Source organism: Phalangium opilio, unplaced genomic scaffold (assembly GCF_054372755.1).
Source record: "Phalangium opilio isolate 3A_F unplaced genomic scaffold, DU_Popi_V2 ptg000003l_1, whole genome shotgun sequence".
Taxonomy (NCBI): Eukaryota; Metazoa; Arthropoda; class Arachnida; order Opiliones; family Phalangiidae; genus Phalangium; species Phalangium opilio.
The window spans coordinates 12,584,037-12,604,621 of record NW_028324145.1 but is presented as its reverse complement, the minus strand read 5'-3'; the positions used below and the strand labels follow the sequence as shown (position 1 = coordinate 12,604,621).

Below are 20,585 nucleotides of genomic sequence, written 5' to 3'. Positions count from 1 at the left end.
AGGCTTAGAAACGTCTATTTCTACGTTCACAAGGTACGAGCGGTATCATTTTGAAATCGCAGAACCTACGCAAAGCCATTTAGTCTAGCTCTTATCGCTTTTAGACCAAATTCACTGATTAGATACGTTTTGTATCTATCCGCTAGAAACTGGACTTATCACTCTTGTCATACTGAAGGCTTTTAGCATTAGTAATAATCTGTTGAATAAACCGTGAAGCTTTACCATTCAGCACCACCTGAGACAGAATGGAATTAATTAGGCTTAACGATTACTCCCCTTAAAAATGGAGCCTTCGTTTAGAAATGAACGTTTCATTCACCCTTGGTATGGGTTTGAATTAGGGTCTTTTTCCTCGCCTAGCCAGCTTATCGGAGGAAAAATATTGGGGCCTTAATGTAGCCGGGTCCATAGGGGCAACGGGGCGAAACGGCGAAAGGGCCCCCATTCCGGGGGGCACCCGGACACGGTTAGTTTTTAAAGGCAACTGCACGCGTAAGATTTAAGTTTAGCGTTGGGCAAATTTCCGGCCAGGCCCATGCAGCTCGAGAAGAAAAATTCTTTGACCAAAAAGGAGCTTGTTAATGAGGCGCCTAGCTCGCGAGCCCAATGCTTATATGAGGCTTATGAATTGGAACGTTAACAATGTTTGTGGAAACTCGACCATTAGTCTAGCTAGGCTCGGCCGCGCGCCCACTTTGGGGTTGACGAAATGGGCCTAATTTCTAATTATAATGTTAAATAACCCCGCGAATGAACGCTACGATGAACAAGCTTTATTATGACAATTCTTAACTTAACCACTGCAAAACAAGGCCTAAAACGTGTCGTAAAAGCCTTATTACAGGCAATGTATTTGTCAGGTTCACCGCGGTTTATGAAAAAGGGGAGTTTGTAAATCAATGTTTGACATAAATGTTGTGGAATTTCATATTGGTTTGGGAAGTACAATATCATGAATGAATACCAATTTGACAAAGTAGAGAGAACACGCATTGTGTTACTTCATGTAATATACACCTGATAGTGTTCCTTATACCGAATTCATCGCAATTCCTAATAAATATGTAAATGATCCGAGTAAATATCAAGTATGATAAATAGGATATGAAACTGTAATATAATACGGTAACGAAATCTAATTATAAAATGTGTATCAGTCTTTGTTTACATCCCTCTTCTCCTTCTAGACTAAACGCGCGTAATGCGTGTGTCGAGAAGATTATAAAGGGAGCCCCGATGGTGGTGCAGTGTTGTTGGTTTGAGCCTAAAATTTATGATTCAATTTTCATTCGTTACAACGGTGCGCACGGCACTCCACTACAGAATGCCAAACGCGTGCGAATAAGCTTACTGTTTTCTCCTTTAATTACAAACGTAGAATGGAGTCAGGGAGAGTTCGCAAAGCGAGAGAAATACCTCCCTTATTTCCGTCGAATCAAGTGGGTAGTTACAGAAGGGAGTCTCTTGATGTGAACACATTCGCGGTATTCACTTGTTTTTTTCGTGTTATTTTGTAATTCAACACAAATGGAAAGTGTAATTTCTCTCTTACCATGCTGAAGACCAAGACCGCTTAGATAATCTGTTTTTCACTCTAGAAAAGATGGAGAAGTGTGATTTTACTAGAAATATTTTGACCAAGGCCTAAATAGTAGAGTTTTAATGGGACAGGGAATTTAAGATGTCAGAGAATTAGGGAAAATTTCAACGTTGCACGTATAGTTTTGAATTTTCATCGGATATTTACCCAAATCAAATACGTGCGCCTATTTATTACTTCGATTAATAAACCTCTAGTGGAATTAAGGTTTTGTTCCTGATTTTTGGGTCATTCAACAGTTTGATAAGAGTATGTATACAGTGAGTAGGAAACCCGGGAAATGTGGGTGGTGGAAAAGAGAGAGAGAGTTCGGTGCGCGCAATCCCATTTTAATTCTTGCCCACCTCCGTTTACCATCCATGTTTTAATTTATTCTTTCGTTTAAACGGCTTTCCCTTATTCCGCTGCTGGCTTCGCGTGTCTACGCGCTTGAATCTCTTACTAAGCGGGGGAGGAACGGTGAAACCTTTTCCCGACCGACCACGTCCCGACCATTTTTTAGCCCCAAAAGTAAAACGCACCTAGAGAAACCCCAGCCAGATATGTGTAGAATATATTCCAGGCCACGATCGCGGGAACTTATCCTTCCTAGCTCCCCAAATTAATTAACGGTTCCTTCCCACCCACTCATCCACCACCGAGACTTAGAGAAAGTAAATAAGGCTCGTTTTCAATTAGTTACAAACACTCCAAGGACTAGCTCGCTTGGAACCATTTTTAAGACGTTTTGATGAAAACATTAAATGATAAATTGGGTTATAAAATTCATTAAACGTTTCATTCTAACGTGAAGTTGATTAACTATAACAAAGAGTCTAGATAATCTCTAGGGAGACAATGTTTTCTGATATTTCGTCTCTAAGTCTGTTAAAATTCGCTGTAGTTGGTTTGAAGGGGTGCTTTTTGTTTCAACTTCCTTTACTCGTGTATTTAAATATTCATTGGATAAATTGGTAAAGTCCCGCTTTCGCTTTAGCGGAATGGACGAAACCATTCCCGCCAAATCTTTATCCTTCGCTTGGTAGGATGGGTGCTGCTGGATGTTTAAATCTTGGAAGAAGAAACTCGATCGAGTAAAGGTTACGTTGACTCTATTTCCTCAACCTTCCCCTTACTACGCTATAGATCCATTACCAGAGAATTCGCCGTAGAGGGAGTAGAAATAGCCAGGAACAACAACAAAAAAAAATTCTTTCCTCCCGGGCAAGCCAAGGCCTAGCCTCCCATGTTTCCTGGGTTCTTTTGAGCCTCTATACTCTAGGCTATGCCTCGGTGTCTCTCGAGCGAGGCCTATGTTTACATTTTGCGCCCGTATCCCTAACGTTATAACGAAGTACAGAGCCTCCACTTCCGAATAGTTACGAGAAAGAGTAGAAATAGAGAGAAGGAGGAATGGGGGTGGGGAGGGGGTAGAAAAGAGTGTAACCCGTAGCAACGTGACGTCACCAGTCGATATTCACCCCAACTAGAGTTTTCCTACGCTTTAGAATACTACACGGTTGGCTAGGGTACACTAGGGCACGTTAGGGCAACCTAGGGCTTTTGGGAGCATCAGAGCCGCACTCGCCCGTTTCTATCGGTTCATCCTGGATCCTCTTTCTCCACTTTTCTAGTATCACTCGTAGAAAGAACAAAGAAAAAGAGTAGTAGGCAATCGTTTCTAAATTTCAATTCAAAACAAGCTTCAAATTGTTTCGTAACTCTTCGAATTTCAAGTGTTACATAATTAATTTGGTGTTTTACTACCAACGTATTTACTTTATAATTAAACTAATTAACGGAGTAACCTCCCACATGCATCAAAATAAAATAAAAATTCCTCTTAACATTAGCGACTTCTTTCCTCTACTCTTTCTGTTTTGGATTTCCTTTATTTTTTTGTTTTAGTTAGGAAAGGCTAGGGATGTTTCCTTACGGATATTTCAATGGTGAGAGAAGACCAGCGGCTTCCTTAGACTAGAGTCCCTGAAGCGCCGTTGGTCTTGGCGCCCCAAGTTTTTTCTTTCCTTCTTCTTCTCTTTACTAGATATAGTTGTTAAAAATTCCACCACCTAGCTTCCAGTGTTCTGGTCAGACTCTGGATTCCAGCAAGTAGCAATGAACAAGAATTGTAATTGTGTAAAATTGTCGTACCGCTAATTTTCGCTTTTATACTAGAGAGGTTAAGAAATTCGAAAATGTCAACTGTGAAATTTACCTAACATTCTTTTCTTAACCTTACTATTTTAAAGGTATTTTTTTCAAAGGAAAGAAATGCAGAAACGCACTAAGGCAATCCCAAAAAAAAAGGTTTTTTCTTCCAATCCTTGATTTTCGTAGCGGATTTGGTTGCCGTAGAAAGGAACGAAAATTCGATTTACCAAGTTTTTCCATTTTCATTCAATTTTCAAATATAGAATATAGGCCTATAGGCTGTATATTTTTGTGACAATATTTTCCCGTATTTTGTATTCGGAAGGCGTAACTATATTTACTTCAGAAACAAAAAGTTTAAAATAGTAAAGTAATATTTTAAAAAAATAATAAAACATAAATTTAAATATTCCGAAAAGGCCTGCATGGAATTGTAAATGATGACCTTATGTGTTGGGGATCCTTAATAAATTTCAATCGGGGTTGAATTGTTGATAATTAATCAAGGATTCTCGAAACCCCTTTTCCATCCTCCTCCTCCTGCTCTTGAGCTTCCAAAAGTTCCGCGTTCAATGTGTAGAGGTTTGGAGCCGGAGATATTTTATCCGTTATATCGGAAACAATATTGGAGTCGATCCTTTTAAATCCCAGGTCTAATAGGCTGGCCGGCCGCGTCAAAGGCCCTCGCACCCTCCCTCTCTGATCGCTCGCTCGAGTGCGCGGAGCTCTAGAACTAGGTTGAACTGTTTATTTATAATCGAATCCCCCGACTATGCTGGGCAGCTCCTTCGATAAGAGTTTATGGATAGCCGGAGAAATGAAGGGCAAATGATCCAAAATTATACAAAACCTAGGCCTAGTTTTCGCGCGCTTCTCACGTGATATAACCTATAATCTTGTTTAGAGTTTCACTTAAAATCTAGCAGTACAGTAAATGAAGTATTAGAATATATGTTGAAGTAATTTTTTCTTCCTAACGAGTCAGTTCAAACCTTTTAAGAATATTGAACTGGTTATTTTCGTGAAGGTATAAGGCAACCTAAAATAATTAGGCCATTATGCGGTACGTGTTTGAATACATTCATAACAGCGAGTCTTAGCTTTGAATAAAATTAGGCTTAAGTAAACCCTCATGGTTCTGTTCCCGAATTTTCTCCAGATTCTTTCTATATGCCCGTATACTTTTACGGTATATTTTAAATGGAAATTTAAGGGTAGTCATTAGTCTCGGCATTCAACGTTGCTCCAAACACAATAGCTGCTTATTTAAACTGTTGCTCCGCTTTACGTTCGAAGCATGGCCGGTGTTTTAGGGTTAGCGAGTGAAAGAAGAGAGAGAGAGAGAAAGAGGAAGTTGGTCTAGCTGGCCAGGAAATCGACCCGTCGATGGAAGCCCCTACCTCATAATCGTTTTACCGATAGACCCCCGCAATAGGAAACGTTGTTGAAAACACTTCTGAAGCTCAAAAGAGGTATATAGAAAAAGGAGTGAAAATTGGAGTAGCATCTCGCCCCAACCTCTCTCTCTCTCTCTCCTTAGTTTTCTTTCACACTTCAGTTCCTCAATTATATCTCAGTGGCACACAAATCCAAGTAAATCATTATTCGAAACCACGTGTTTGTGACGTGAATTATGCCCATGCCCAACCAATATCGATAACACCGAAATTTCCCAACAATTTAAGAGAATTTATATCAAACCCCTTTCTCCGTACGCTGTATAGCTCATTTTCAACTTCCGTTTATTATTAATTTGAATCCTTCTTAAAAGGTCGGAAACAAAGGTGGAGTTATGGGGTCTAGTATTAGGAAGTGCTTTTTCTTCGTTTCCGAATTTTTTTATTCTTTTACAATTCCGCCCACTCTAAGGGCGTGAATTATTACTACCGGAACAAGTACAAGCCCCCATGGAGTACGTGTATGTTTGCTCAATGGATTTATTACGCGTTTAAACCTTGAAAGAGATCGTATTTTAAACAGAACGGTGATACTTTCGCGGTTTTTTTTTGGGCAAACGTCAATTTAAATTAATTTATTTTCTTTGGGACAGTTTATAAACGTTTATTGAATCGTAGTTTTAATAATGGTTGAATAACTGTGTCTCTGCAATGACAATGGTATTCCACTAAGGAATTTAGCAAAAATCAATCACTTTACAAAGATCAGGCATTCCTCTTTCAGTAGAACAACGTTTATTCTCCTCAAATTGTAATAAATAAACATTTTTAACGTAATATTAGTTTTTTGGCTCGACCGAGCGTTGAAATCAGCGGGGAAAACGTTCACACTCGCGTCAAGTTATAATTTACGACCTTACGGAAAAGTTTCTAATTTGTTCACGGGACTTTAAACGCGTATGTTAATGGCGAGTGAGCATTAGCTTCGAATATGTGAAAACGCTAAAGGTTTTTTTATTCCAAACCCTAAATTTGGCATCTGCTCTTTTCTGATAACTCGAGCCTCTAAAATAGAATGAGAAAAAAAAGAGTCACGTGGGCAGATGGGCACGAGAAACATTCCAATTCTAAAATTGCGCGCGCGCAAAAATGTAATCATATATTCCAAGGACTAAAAATGATAGCGAAAAGCGCTGTTGTCAACAAATTGTGGTTACATTTCGGTTACCAACTTTTTTTCTTTTTACGTAACCCAAGCCAAAAATTATTAGATTTACGAGATGCATTTTAGAATCGTGGATGGAAGGTAAATAAAATTAGGTTTAACTACCGAGAGGCGATAAGAGATTTTTGGAAAGATGGTTATGATGGTGACGATGATGGAATGAGGGTTGCTTTTGCCGAGATGAGGATAACGTTTGCTTAAAGCCATCTCTTTATAGACCAAAATAGAAGCGCGGGATGTTGGTTAGATGAGAGGGATCGAGGAAGGAGAGAGTTAAAGAGTCATTAAACGCGGCGGTTTTTTGGGGATGACGAAAACGTTTTCCAATAAGCGATTATTTTAACAGTTTTGCCGCATAATTTTCTTTTTATTTTTATACTCAAAATGTGTTTTTAATTAATCAACATAAGCAAATAGGCTCAAGGGTTATCAGGCTATAAAAGTCTACCTTATAGATAAGAAAAAGCATGCAACCCTTTACCTTATCTTCCATCCTTTCATAATATTTCTGGATCGAAATGAACTTTGACTTCACTCAAATAGCTGTTCAAATTTCCAATGATAACTTGATGCTTCATCCCAACAACGTTCCTAAAATTCTTAGCTGGTTTCTGTAACTGTTTCATTTAACGATCCGATGAAAGAAGCCAGACTAGGCTAGGATGGGAATTAGATGTCTACCTATATAGGTTTATCGTTACGATTTAGGCAAATCTGCATGCGGCGAAGAAAAACCAGGAATCCATCTCGAAAAAATCCGAAATGTTGCGTTGAAGTCTAGGGGACAGACGCCAATATTTGACAGGTGTCACGGGTTATTTAGAGTAGATCTTTCTCCCTTCACCAACCTCTAAACACAATATACGTAAGGGTTTTTTTCTGGTGGCCCAAGTTTCGTGGGTATATAACGGCGGCCGGTGATGCCAGAACTTCCTTCCGAACCATTACCCCGATTCAAATTCTGCTGAAGCTTACAGGGAATTTGCGAACCAGAACTCTTTCATACGCAGACGAGTCTAGTGCAGTAACAGCTCATTTCAGGCTGGGTTTGCCATTCACCTTATGGTATTTTATCCTGATTAACCTATATATTTGTTACAAACAGAAGGTGAAATTTAGTTCCGATATCGTGCATGAGCACTTTAAAAAGGAATTCCCATCCACGTGGGTTGAGTGTACGATGGTCGTTGGTCTCAAAGCCTCAGAATCAGGACTAATTGAGAGTATTGTTGAGGCTCCAATTTGAAATAACAATTACGTATAGTTTCTTCAAGGTAAAAAAACCTCGGAGCACATCACTCAACCATATCATTTATTAATCCTGAACGTAACATAGTAAATTCTTCACCAAAAACCCAATTTTTTTTATAAATTTTTGAGCTTTTTAACTTACAGGATACTCACAAAGTGTTTTTCTTCTTCTTCTTCTTCTTCTTTTTCTTCACTTTTTAAGCGGGTCCATTGTTCGCCTGTTTTACTTTTTGTGGGCGCTAACAGGGCCAAAGAGAGGGCATCCCCTGTTAAAAGCACTCACCCCCTTTATTCCCCCCCCCACTATTTTTGGCGGGAGATTAATGGCTGTAGACTAGTTTTGTCGGCTTCCAAAGAATGACTGACCTATTTCTTTTCTTAACCTTTATCCCCCAAAAGAAATTTAAAAACACTTTAGATATAGGAGAATATCTCATTTGTAATTCATCAGAGCATATGTCAGCTTGACGGTCTTCAATTTTAACGTAGTTTTAACGCAATAACTGATTGGTTAACGAAGTCAGTAGAAATTTTGTATCATTTTATAACTTAGGTTTAATATATTTTTTTGATTTCATTGAGTTAGAAAGAAAATGAAGAAAAACTGTCTTAATTAAAGGAAAAGGCTGTTTTTTTTTATTTTTTTCGCCCTTTCATATTCCGTTCCTAGAAACATTATTTTTTCAGTAGAAACAAACCCCAAGATCCCCAAGCCCCGGAAAAGAACCTTTCTATCGATTTCCGGCTTCTTTTATTACGCCTTCAAACTACACAGTCACTTCTACGAATCTAGGGCCGCAAACCAAACGTAAACCTACTTTTTTTCCCCCTCACTAAAATAAGTGGTATCCATCCAAGCCTTTTTCCTTTCTCTTGCAGAACTCGCTAGCTTAGAATCAGTCCTTAACTTTAATAATTAACACACTGATTTTAACGTGGTCTCTGGTTTTAATTTCTATTCGGTATTTTACGTCCCATTAGTTGTTTTTCCAAAAAAAAAAATCAATTGTTAATCTTTGATAAGTGATATCGAAAGAGAACAGGGACAGCGGAATGGAATGAATGAAAAGTTTCATGTCCCGTGTCCTCTGGGACATAGAAGCGAGTGGGAGGGGGGGGGGTTGGCAACCTGTTGGGAATGGCGCGAATATAATATATGGATCTTGTCCTTGTGAAAGTCGTTTCTCTCTCCCTCCTTCTTTTGAAACACGTGTAAAGATCGGATAAAAGGCGGATTCTTGACCCCTCGTTTTTCCGATTTTTCTCCTGGAGCTCCCATTTTCAGACCTCTTTCATACCTCTTTTAGTCCATCAGTCTACTGACTATCTTCGTTGCTCTGCAACTCCATTTCTCTTTCATGTCGCCGCGCGGATTCCCTTCGATCTGTTTTCTCCGTGTGAGAAACACTCTAGTTTTAGTTGTATTTCAAATTCCGTGGGGACGTCAAGGGAAATTTAGTACTTAGTTAATTAATGCGAGGTTATTAAAGAACTGGTTGTGTTAGTAAGCTTGTCGTATCGTTGGTTTTTGCAGCGAAACTTTAACCCTTATTGCAATTCGTATTCAAAAGTTGAGATAATTTATGATTTATTCATTTCCTCGCTCCAATTTTAGTCTAATTTAGTTTTAATCAAATTAACTATGTTCTTATTTCCTTCAAGTCCCATTTCCGCCTAACAAAAGACCTATAGTTAACCAAGCAATTGTGTACTAAACATTTTTATCGTTCTGTCGACCCAGTTAGGCCTAACAATATTCACGAAAGTATACAAAACGCAAAACAAGGTCCCAACCAACTAATCTAGCGCTAAGCCCCTAATTAGTGCCAGGAGTGCCCAACTAGCAAGGATATCTAAATAGTTTTTTCATATATGGGCACTAACTCCCATGGCAGGCGTACTTATACTCTGTCTTAGAATAGACCAAATCTTTCCTCTCCAATCCCCTGCACCATGCACGAGTAATCTTTCCTCTCCAATCCCCTGCACCATGCACGAGTAATAAGTATCTCTTGATCATCAGCAGGCCCTCATTTGCTCTGGCTATCTATCGGTGGTGGTTACGGAATATATCCTAAATTGCTTGGCCCTTTCTCCATCCTCCTGCGTATCTTCCATAGTCTCTCTCTCTATCATCATCCTTTGCCGGCGTCGCTTTCACGATTATCGTTATAAGGGGGTTGTGCAAGCCCAAAACGGATTTTGGCTGCGCTGAGGTTTTTTTTCTTCTTCCTCCTCAGTTGCTGCTTCCTTTTCCGCGGTATTTCGTGATAAATGGGGACACTCGATCGCCCCCCCCCTCGTGCAACTCCTTATCGCCAACCCACTTCACTGATGATCCTTCAACTTTGACCTCTTTTTGGGGGGAAATGGTATAGTGAAGGGTTTCCGACTGATTGCTTATAGATATGTCCCCAAAATCCTTCCGCCAAATTACAGGTATACGGCAACCTGAAAACCCAAGGGTTTAGTGTGGAATTTTTCCCTTATAGTTAGGGTTAGTTAGCTAGTTATGAAATTGCAAATTGTTTTGATGTCTGATTAGAATATTAAATTTTCAGACAAGACTTAATTACTTATTGCCCATCATAATTTTAATTTTTCTATTTATTTTACGTCGTAATTTCGTAATTAATGACCATTATTTAGTAGTCTGACGTTTAAAATTAACTCAATCAATCAATGTCCGAATCAGTTATCGGTTCTCGCCCCTCTTAAAAATCTAAACAAAGTCTAGCGTAATTAGGATTACGGATAAATTAATGTGCTATAGCGATACACAAACCGGAATATTTTACAAAAATAATTAAGGTACATTTATAGTCTTAAGCCTCGGTTGATACAACTAAAACAAAGGGCCGCCGCCGCCGCGTGACACTGTTCATTTGAACTAAACATTACCGGAAACTGTTCCATTTCTGTAAAAGGATTCTTTTTGCTGGGAAGTTTTTAAAAGGAGGTGAAATGTTGCAATTTACTACATTGCTCCATATAAGCCTAAATTGCCGTTTATACTTCAATATATCCCAATGCTTCTACTTCTTCAGGAACGCGTGTTCACTTTCCATTTGTGACCGCACAGCGCGGACGGCTTTCCAAAGCTTTTATTTCAGATTGCCTTATTTCCGCCCCCCCCTCCCCTGAAAAGCCAAAAGGAAAAAAAAACTGCATTCCGGTTGCCTTATTCTTAAATATTTGATACCATAACCCATGAACAAGGCCCTCTTTCGTAATAAAACTAGTATAGTTACGTGTCACTCTTGGGATGCATCAAATTTCCTAGCTTAAATAGAAGTGTTTTCTAAAAGAAATTTGATACATTCCGAGGATGTCACTCTCTAACGTTAACCTGGATATTTAGTTTACTTTGAAAAGACGCAACTCGGTACTCTGTAGCTAGCGACTCAGTTCTCCAATTTCTCAACCAACATATAATTTTTTTTTCTAAGCAAAAATATTTCAACAATTTTAAGAATTTTGACTTTGATACGGAGAGCGGGTTTTAAATTGTTAATTCCACTTAGTTATTTTTTGCGTTTCTTAGCTTAATTGTTGCTGTTTTATTCTTGGGACATTTAAAAGGAAATTAATTGGATGTTAAAGAGAAGATGAACATTTTTCAGAAATATTCAGATTATAGGCCTACAGTTTAATATAGTTCATTTATTTATTTTATTATATTCCAAAACATTATTTATTGTTTAAATTTCGGGTTTTTAAGAAAATGCAATAATTTCTCTAAATCGATCAACGATTAGGACTGACTTCCCTTGATCCCTGGTCATTATTTCGACTCTACCACGCGAGATCAGGGATTTCGGGAATCGGGATCTCAAGAGACAGCGAAGAAGGAAAAAAATAGTGATCTTCTCCTTGGGTTTAAGCGAAGCTCGCCCTTGCAACGGAAAAATATCTCGCGATGGTCTCTGTGGGTTTGATCCCATCACGTTGCGATTCCGATTTCCTAATCGATATATTTCGCTGCCCGCGTCCCTTAGTGACTGTAGGAGTTAGGGTTAGGAGAGAATTTACTCCGAAGCATGCGGCAAACTAAAGTGTTAGTCTTCGACGTGTGCGTTGTCTGGCGTGGCAACGGCCTTCGAAGGACTCTCTAGACTCACCAATGACGTAGACATAAGAGTCCTTGTGGTCCTCTTAAAACCTACACATCCCCCGCTCCAAAAAAGAAACCCCGACAATATTTGAATAGCTGACTATAGTACCAGAAGTAAACAATCCTCTGGTTTTTGGGCCACGAAACACTTTTGATAACTTCCGTTGCCTTATAGTACAAAGTTAAATCCACGAAAGGTTTTATAGTTTTTATCCATAAGCTATCATCCGGCCTTTATTAACGGTTTTGGCTTATTCTATCGGTAAATTGCAGTCCATGCTATGACGCGATTCTCCGAAAGTGGAAAAGGTAACTCATACATAATCCATCTTTATCCAGCATTCATGATGTATATGGAAGTTGAGATAGCTGTTAGGAATATCCCTCTAAATACATTCGTTCATCCATGATATAATCGGCTTAGAACTTTCTTCGCTTAAAGGATTTTCTTTTGCGATAAATCTGATATTAATTTTTAAGTAGAAATCCCCAAAAGTTCTGAAATGATAAAAATAAAAATTGAACCATTTTCGAAATAAATACTTTATGAAAGACACGGATGTATTGGCGCGTGACGTCAAAGGACCTATGACCTTAGTTACTGTAGGCCTATATGAAATGGGAAAGTTTTGATTCTCTCTTATAAGTTTTTGGAAGGAACGATATACGAAACACGCCTTGTCATATTTTTGTACGCCTGCCGGAAGTGGTTATAGTAACTTCCGGTATCTATGATGAAATCTGATGTCTTCTAGTTCCGTTCCGTTCCATTCCGTGTGTCATTCGCATCCCAGTCGGCTCACTAATGGTCAAGAGAATGTTTTTGCAATTTGTTTTCTATTACAAATTGACCAAGTTATGGAATGAACATATATAAACTCTGGATTTTAGTTTATAGAAAATTCTTTATATATTTTATATATAAATTTCTTATATTTTTTGTTCCGATAAGAGTTGGAAATCCCTTCCATAAAGGTTGATAGGTATTTCGTATATTTATCTTTAAAAATGACCCAGACTGTCTAGCCCTATTATGGCTGTATAATGGCGTGCTATGTCCATACTAAGAGTAGTATTTTACCAGAACCTTTCGTGCAAGTAAAAAGGTACCCAACCCATTACTTAAACATTTTTGTTAGAAGGTAGAACACCCCTAAAAATAAAATGTCCCTTAAAATCCCGTTATATGGATGGAGATAAAGGCTAAACCCTTCCCATCATCCCATCCTATCTCTTTCACCCTCTTTTAGGCATTTTGACTGCAACGCCCAAATTCCCTTATAACTAAATTGTTCAAGACGCCCAGGAATATATATACCAGAATTGTATAATCCACCCTAAAATGACCTGGGCAATATCTTCAGGAATAATTCAATATTCTTTTGTTAAAAGAATTAATTCAAGCATACAACCTTAACTTATAAAAAAAAACCCAATAAACTTAAAACGACTTATATATAACCAAGCGTCTATAGAGAATATACCTCCAACTTTGACCCTGTACACTCTTAGATCATAGTTGAAACTAAACACGTCTGACGTATGCGTGAATGATAAATAACAATGTAACATTCAAAACGGTTAAAAAAATGCCTCCGCCAGCTATCTCCCATTCATCTGAAAAATAAATTCATTAGTTGGAATGGACTTAAAGGCGCTCTGGATTTTCTTTCATACAAGGAAAAACCAACCAAAAAGAGATTGTTTCCATTTTCTCGATCGATTCCTTTCGGCCGAACAGAATCGTAAATTTCTCGATTCGGTGCCCTTCCTTTCTTTCTCTTTCTTCTTCTTCTTCTTCTTCTCTCCGAATATATTGCCGTCCCAAAGGCAGACAAGGGGAGCTTGAGACCAACCAGACCCCTCGGAACCCAAAAAAAGAATATTTCTAACCCTTTTTTCTATTCTTGAGGGAGTTTTGATACGAAGCCTTTGTGGGAAATAGTACGCGCGAGACCCGATGGTGATAAAAATTCTCGTGCAATGAAAAGAAGACTGGAGTTATATTTTAAGAAGAAATCGATTCTTCGACAATGTTTTGTCTACTTAAACTTACTTATTCGATATGCCCCCGCCCGCAATTGACGCGAAAGATATTTTAATGTCTTTGGAATTATACGTCTCACGAATGAACGGGTAAGGGGTTAAGAGTTAATTTGATTTTTGAAGAGAAAATCCAATTTTTCCATATCCAAGTGCATGCGCCTTTATGTCGGCTTGTTCTCCCAACACTGGTAAACTGCGAATGAGTGAAACAACCGAAAATCATTGAACCTTGATAAATATTTAAAGGACGCAATTCCGAATCCTTTTTTCAGGAATTTGTTTCTGAATTTAAAACACGAGTGAAGTTGAACTATACGTCACACTCCGGTTACTATCAGCGACAAGTAAAGGGTTGTTTCGATATAGACACGCGAGTAACTAACTAGAAGATGAATAGACGTTAAGGCTTAGTGTACAAAGAGCATCATCCCCTGACTCCTGTCTCTAACCTAACCGACAGTATAATATGTCTGTATCAGCGATCTTTAGGCGCGAGAGAGAGGAACTATATCTACTTCCCCTTATCTACCTACCTATAGTCGAGATAGGTTTTTTCTTCGTCTTTCTTCCGTGTGTCTAAAGGAGAAGCTTCTCCTAGCGTTCCTAGTTTCTTCTCCTTCCCAGTTTACGCTTTAAGGGTTTAGCGAAAGAGAGGAGGGGGAAGGTAAGGTGGAGAACGGAGATGGCAGCGCGAGATTGTCTGACGTGTGAGGGTCGAGAGAGAGCTCTCTGGTGCGAGGGACACTATTCTCGCACCCGCGTCGGTTTTGGATGATGTCCAAGAAAAATAATCCCGTCTGATTCTTTCTTTTTTATCCCCCCCCCCCTTCGGATCTTCTTGCTTTAAGACTCGGCTGGTTTCGTTTCATCTCGTCCGTATATTCGCGGGGAGAACGCAGCTCCTCTATTCTTTCTTTCTCTTTAGAAATAAAGGATTTGAAGTCGCATTCTTCAAATATGTTGGTATAGTTAGACCATTCACTAAAACAACGCGAGTGTTCCGCTCATTTGAAACTCGGCGTCTGGATAAGATTAGGGCGCAATGACCTCTCGGCTCGGGTCAACGATGAAATTGGCTATATTTGACCACAGGTCATAATTAAAAATGTTCCAACACTTCTCATTTTAATCGCCATTGCACTATTTCTTTAGTAGGCCTAAAAGCAATTAAATTTGGCGTAAATCCGACTGACCAAATTAAACTTTAGAGTTACAGTGTTACGCGGTTACCTTCTTTCTAGTTGAACGAACCAAATTTCGTAATAGGAAATAACTGGAATTCCACTGAACCGCCTTTCTTATTTATTTCCACACACGATGGTTGTCGGAATTTCTTCTTTTTAGCACGGATTTTTATCTATACCACCACCACCACTACCGGTATTGCTTTGTTTCCTCACACTGTTTTCTTGTAGAACAAAAAAGATACGATCGCTTTATTTTTAGGCTTAGATCTTTCGACGTTGCGCTAGAAACTAAAACTTTTTTCGTTAGTTTTTATTTTCTGTGAAACCGTAAAGTTCGGAGACCCCCCGCTGATTTAAAACCGGAAGTGACGAAAAGCGCTGCTTAAGAGTAAGTCATTGAATACGGCATGGGATTGGGTTGGGTTGGGTTGGGAGAGGCGCCGTATTTACGCTTAGTACAAAAATCGCTGGTGTGAAAGTACCACGTCGTTTAAATTTCCTCCTTAGAAATATACAGTCGTGAAAATTTTCTATCTGTATTCGGGTTTGCCTTTTTTCTTTCTAGAAAATGGGTAAGATTATTTATTTAATTTAATTAATTAATTATTATTATTTCACGATTGAAAAGAATTTCTGGGATGAATTAACTGAAGGTAAATGAGTTTTCTTCTTGGTGCAAAATATTAACCTTAATAATTGACCTTAAACTTAATTAATGGTAAAGGTAAATTAGTTTTCTTCTTGGTGCAAAATGTTAACCCTAATAATTGACCTTAAACTGAGTGAAATTGAAATAATTAAATTCACTCCGTGGGGAATGGCACTGACTTTTAATAGGCGTAATCGGCATGAAGGTGAAGCTAGGATGAAAAATAAGAAATGATAAAAAGGGTGGTTTCCTTCTATGGTTTTGTCGGGACGCTATAAAATAAAACTTGCGTCTAATATTACGTTTCAATGTGTCGTGCAAGCCAAGATGACAATGGGCGGCGCAAAATGTCGTGTTGGCATTATGGACGACACTCGCTCAAACCCTTTCTCGTGACAACCTCAAAACGAGAATAAAAAGTTCGGACGCAAAGTGTTGTTATACCCAAAACCCATCAAACCCAAACAAAGTTGTCAAAGCCATCTTCAACCCTCATAAAAAACCTACAACATCAGTTCTTAGGTGTTGACAAAGATAGTAAAATATTTCTGAAGAAATCCAATTTTAAAATGTATACGTTTAATTAACCTAATATCAATCTGAAACAAGGACAGCATTTTTTAATTAAACCCACTACACCGTACTAATTACAAACAGGAAATTATCCGGAATTAACATTTGTTTCAAGAAGTTGGAAATTTAAATGACACAATTTCGAATTAAGTATGCGGTTTACATTTGTTAAACAGGTAATTTTCCGACACATATTTATTTAATCCTCTTGTACATCAAGAAACCTACAAACCCTAGCAATCCCAAGATGATAAAAAACTGGGAGGGGTTCCCCGGATACGGATATGTTGTCGCGAGAGAGAGAGCGAGCGGGGCCGTGGTCCCTGGAAAAATCGGGTACAGGTCTATCTGACTGCGAGTCTCTCTCACCTGGATGCTTTTCTCGCTACGCACGAAGGTGAAGTTAGCTCTATCGATCCGAAAACTCCCTTTACCTTTTATCCCTGAAAACGCCGAGTCCAAAACGAGTTCCGAGGGATGGAGAGAAAGAGACTCTCTCAAAGTTTACCAAAACTGAGGGTAGAAGATGCGCTGGAAAGAACGGTTTATTACATAGCCTTAAACAATTTACCTGTTATTGGAGATACTACGAGCTACGAAGAAATATGTCAAACTGAGTGTTCCCTAATTACCGTGACCCATACCAAGTAGAAACTTCAACCTGATTAACCTTATTGAATTCAGACCGAGTTGGATTTTTACTTCAAATAATGAACTGTCGTTGTTTCCAGTTTGGTTTGCAGTCTGTGGAGACACTGGATTCTTTCCCCCCAATTGCTATATTAGAAAAGTTAATGGTAGAACGAGACCCTAGTGGCCGAGCGCTAATCATCTCGCGGCCGGCGGTGACCAGTTCAATGAGGCCTAACCTCTATTCCCGCCTTTTCCTAGGCTCAATTGAGCGAGTTTAGCGCGCGCGCTTTTAAACTACACTCTCGCGAATTCTTAAAATACTTCCGCCGTTTCAACTTTCGTCTAAGTTTTGAAGAGTTTTGTAGCTACATAAAGTTGAATCTCTAAAAATCTCTTCGGAACGTTTGTGGGAACGAAATTACAAATGACAATTATATAACCACATCATAATGACTGTTAGCGTATCTTAAAGCACTGCACAATTAAGACTGCAATGTTTAAATACGATATTAATTGCGATTATCTCCAAAATCCCCAAAAAAAACAAACATACCGTGTTTCTTTTTTCAAACTACAATAATCAATAATCATAACGTAGATAATGAGTCAATTCAATTTTACACCATTTGAAAATGAAGGCGTCTTAATAGAGTCCATTAGTGGAGGAGAAACGATTATATATAAGGAAAAATATAGCATTCATATTTAATTGGCCCAGAAACCCCTAATCTTGGCACGTTTTCCTAATGATGAAATATTTATGAATAACGCGGTATGCATGGTATCGTGCGGTGACCACCCTAGCATCAAAATATTCACCTGAGACCCTTGCCAATACCTCATAAACCTTCCCCGGTTCCCTTCTTCTACTCGCGAGTATAAACTGACCACGAAAATATATATAGAAAATACACCTAGAAATTGCTCTAGTCTCGATATTACGACAAGGTTATTCGAAGTATGAAAGGAAGGTTGCCGATGCTCTTAGTTTTGGATAAATTTAAACCAACTATGTATAACTTGACCTTCCAGGAATCTAATTCCCACAGTATTCTAAATAATCCTTTATTTCCACCGCGCACTTAATCATCCTTAGCTGCCAGACAGATTAATCACCGTAGTACGTCCTTTGCGTAGAAGGTATTAAACTTATTACATGTGTCAAGTTTGTGGCTGTTCTCTTGTCTTAAAGTCTAGACGAAAGTTTACTTCCGGTGAAGCAACACTGGGTGTCCAACCTCCGCATTGGTCACTCTATTAACCTTGATTCCGCCGTTAGTTTTCTTCCCTGCCCAACTTTCGCCTCTGACCGCCGCTTCTTATTTTCCAGCCATTGGAACTTTAATAACCCCCTTTTTGAAGATTTATGAGAGAATAACTGTACTCGGAGTGAGAGCGAGTTGTAGGTTGGCTCAGCTTTTCTTGATATTCCCTCTAGAGTTAGCTGAACTTAATGACCCCCGAGGGCGGGGTCCTTTACACCGCGCGGCCGGCGCACCACGCCAAATGACACCAAATCTTTTTAAGAAAACTTTCTTACATTATTGATTGTTGAGAGAAGCAAAGATTCCTTAGAACTAGGAGCCGCTGCATGGTTGAGAAAGACCACAGACCTATATTTGTAAAACTAGGAGATTGAACGTTGCTTGCGGAAAATGCTTTAACTTAACGGAATACGTAATTTGTTAGTGGTAAACAAAGTCGGGAGAGCGAGAGAGAGAGAGAGAGAGAGAGAGAGAGAGAGAGAGAGAGAGAGAGAGAGAGAGAGAGAGAGAGAGAGAGAGAGAGAGAGAGAGAAATGTGTATGTAGAGGTATTATAGACTAAACATAAGGGGGCCAGTGATTAACGGCCTTTAAATCGCGAAATTCATTAGACTGAACTTGTACTCGTTCCGTATCATTCCTTCCTTGGTGAATAAACTTTCTTAAGAACTTTCAATCTCGGATTAGAAACCGGAACGCGTGTCTATCTCAGTTTATACCTTAAGGAATTTGACTTACTGGTGTTTGGTTACATTTTGGCGGATTTAAATATAAGGAAATATATTTTTGCCGCGCTGAGACTAAGTTTAAAACGAATATTATTACCAAAAGCAAATAGGATGAAATGCCAATAGTAGTAGTGCATGTTTACGACGTACTCCGAGTCTTATATAACTTATTTGGTCGACCAATCAACGCTCTACTTTGATATTACGTTATCTTAAAGTAGTGCAATGTAATTATTTTTGCCTCAGTTTTCGTCTACTCAAAATTGGCTAAATATAATATATCCTCCTCTCTTTCAACCAAAAATCTAATAGAATTTCGAAATTAATTCTTTTAAACCTTTAGAATTTTATTCAAATTTTGCGTTTTGCGCTAACCCATACGAAAAAATGGGAATGCTTCCGGTATCGTGACAAAGAATGTAAAAAATTCGTCGTGTAACGCTTATTCGCTATGGCATTTTCATAGAGCGTGGAATTCAATTCGAGATATAATACTACATTTGAGAGAGACATATAAAGAAAAAGAACGTACAGCAAGTAAAAATGTCTCAAAAATTTCTGTTAAGCCTATATCTTTTTTAACAAAAACAAATATCATGGCTAACAAAAATGTATAAACTATGGTTTTTCATACAGAGCTTCTACTGTCTGTCTGCTATACAGGGTGTTTGTGAAAAGTCCATCAATAATGAAAGGGCGTATTTATTGGGCCATTTTGAGTCGAAAATGTTCTATGACATTTTGCCGTCCGAGCCACGGTTTTCGAGTTATGATTTGAATATTTTAGGGATGACCCCTTCATTAAATTAGCGCTGTCTTTCAATTTCTTAATTAAATTTAAGGGGTCATCCGTAAATTACTCCAATCATAACTTGAAAACAGTGGCCCAAACGGAAAAATGTCATAGAACATTTTCGACTCAAAATGGCCCAATAAATACGCCCTTTCATTATTGATGGACCTTTCACAAACACCCTGTATATGAAAACTGTGATTTTTCTTTTAAATCTTTTAAAGATACGTCTCAGTATGAATATTCATTTGTACGTTGTTTATTATTCTTAGTTAATATCTAAACCGCGGTTAATGTTCTGTGGTGCTACGAATGCATTCTTGAAAACAGGTCAAATATTTTCCAGTTGGTAATAGCGTGGGAGCTTAGCGTAGTGTTTTTCATCTCTCTCTCTCTCAACCACGTTTATCCCGAACCATTTTAAATATATCTTTAATACTGCCCCGAGTTGAAGGCGAAATTGCAGTCGCGTCTGGTAAATAAAGTCCATAACTTCGCTTATCTGAAAAACTTGGGATATACACTATTTCTTTCCGCTCATCCTATTCGTGCTCTTGGAACATTTATTTCCAGGATTTTTTAGAGATGGAGAAAGACTCGGGTCATTTCAGTTTAAGAATGCCGTAGGTTGTGTTGTTATACGCCATTATGCGTTTTAGTAAGCGGTTACTCTTTTGAAGTATATAGTATATTAAGATTGGGACGAACCGTATTTTGCATTCAGTCACGGTGGAATTATTTCTCCGTGTCTGAGCTATATTCCGGTATACGTGATGTCATTAAAATGGTTTATTTCTTTGTAGGGTTTTTTATAGTAGTCTGGGATGCATCACCAATAATGCATACGTAAAGCCGTGTTCGGTTTGAATTATTTCACATATAGAGTTTACAAAAAATAGATCTTCTCCATTTGAAAAATTAATCCTTTTTACACCTTTAATATCAAGAATTTTTTCGATCCTATTAATAAATTATTAAAGCAAAAGTAT

General features: G+C 38.4%; 1 protein-coding gene and 1 long non-coding RNA gene across 8 annotated transcripts in view; one reads left to right on the top strand and one right to left on the bottom strand.

The window, feature by feature from the left end:
- LOC149717930 (Kv channel-interacting protein 4-like) overlaps positions 1-20,585 on the top strand; it is a 283,534-nt gene that overhangs the window by 234,046 nt on the left and 28,903 nt on the right. The window contains exon 1 of one of the 7 annotated variants that reach the window (XM_089841540.1): positions 15,510-15,528. The exons of the other annotated variants lie outside the window; for them this stretch is intronic. Within the exon in view, the coding sequence (XP_089697666.1) occupies positions 15,525-15,528 (4 nt within the window). The 5' untranslated portion in view covers positions 15,510-15,524. Of the gene's footprint in view, positions 1-15,509; positions 15,529-20,585 lie in introns of those variants that run through there. 7 annotated transcript variants of the gene reach the window in all.
- Positions 13,735-15,567, bottom strand: LOC149717932 (uncharacterized). The gene is made up of 3 exons (XR_016368283.1): positions 15,000-15,567; positions 14,303-14,926; positions 13,735-13,962 (listed from the first exon to the last, which is right to left on the bottom strand). It is a non-coding gene; the product is annotated as an uncharacterized LOC149717932 (long non-coding RNA).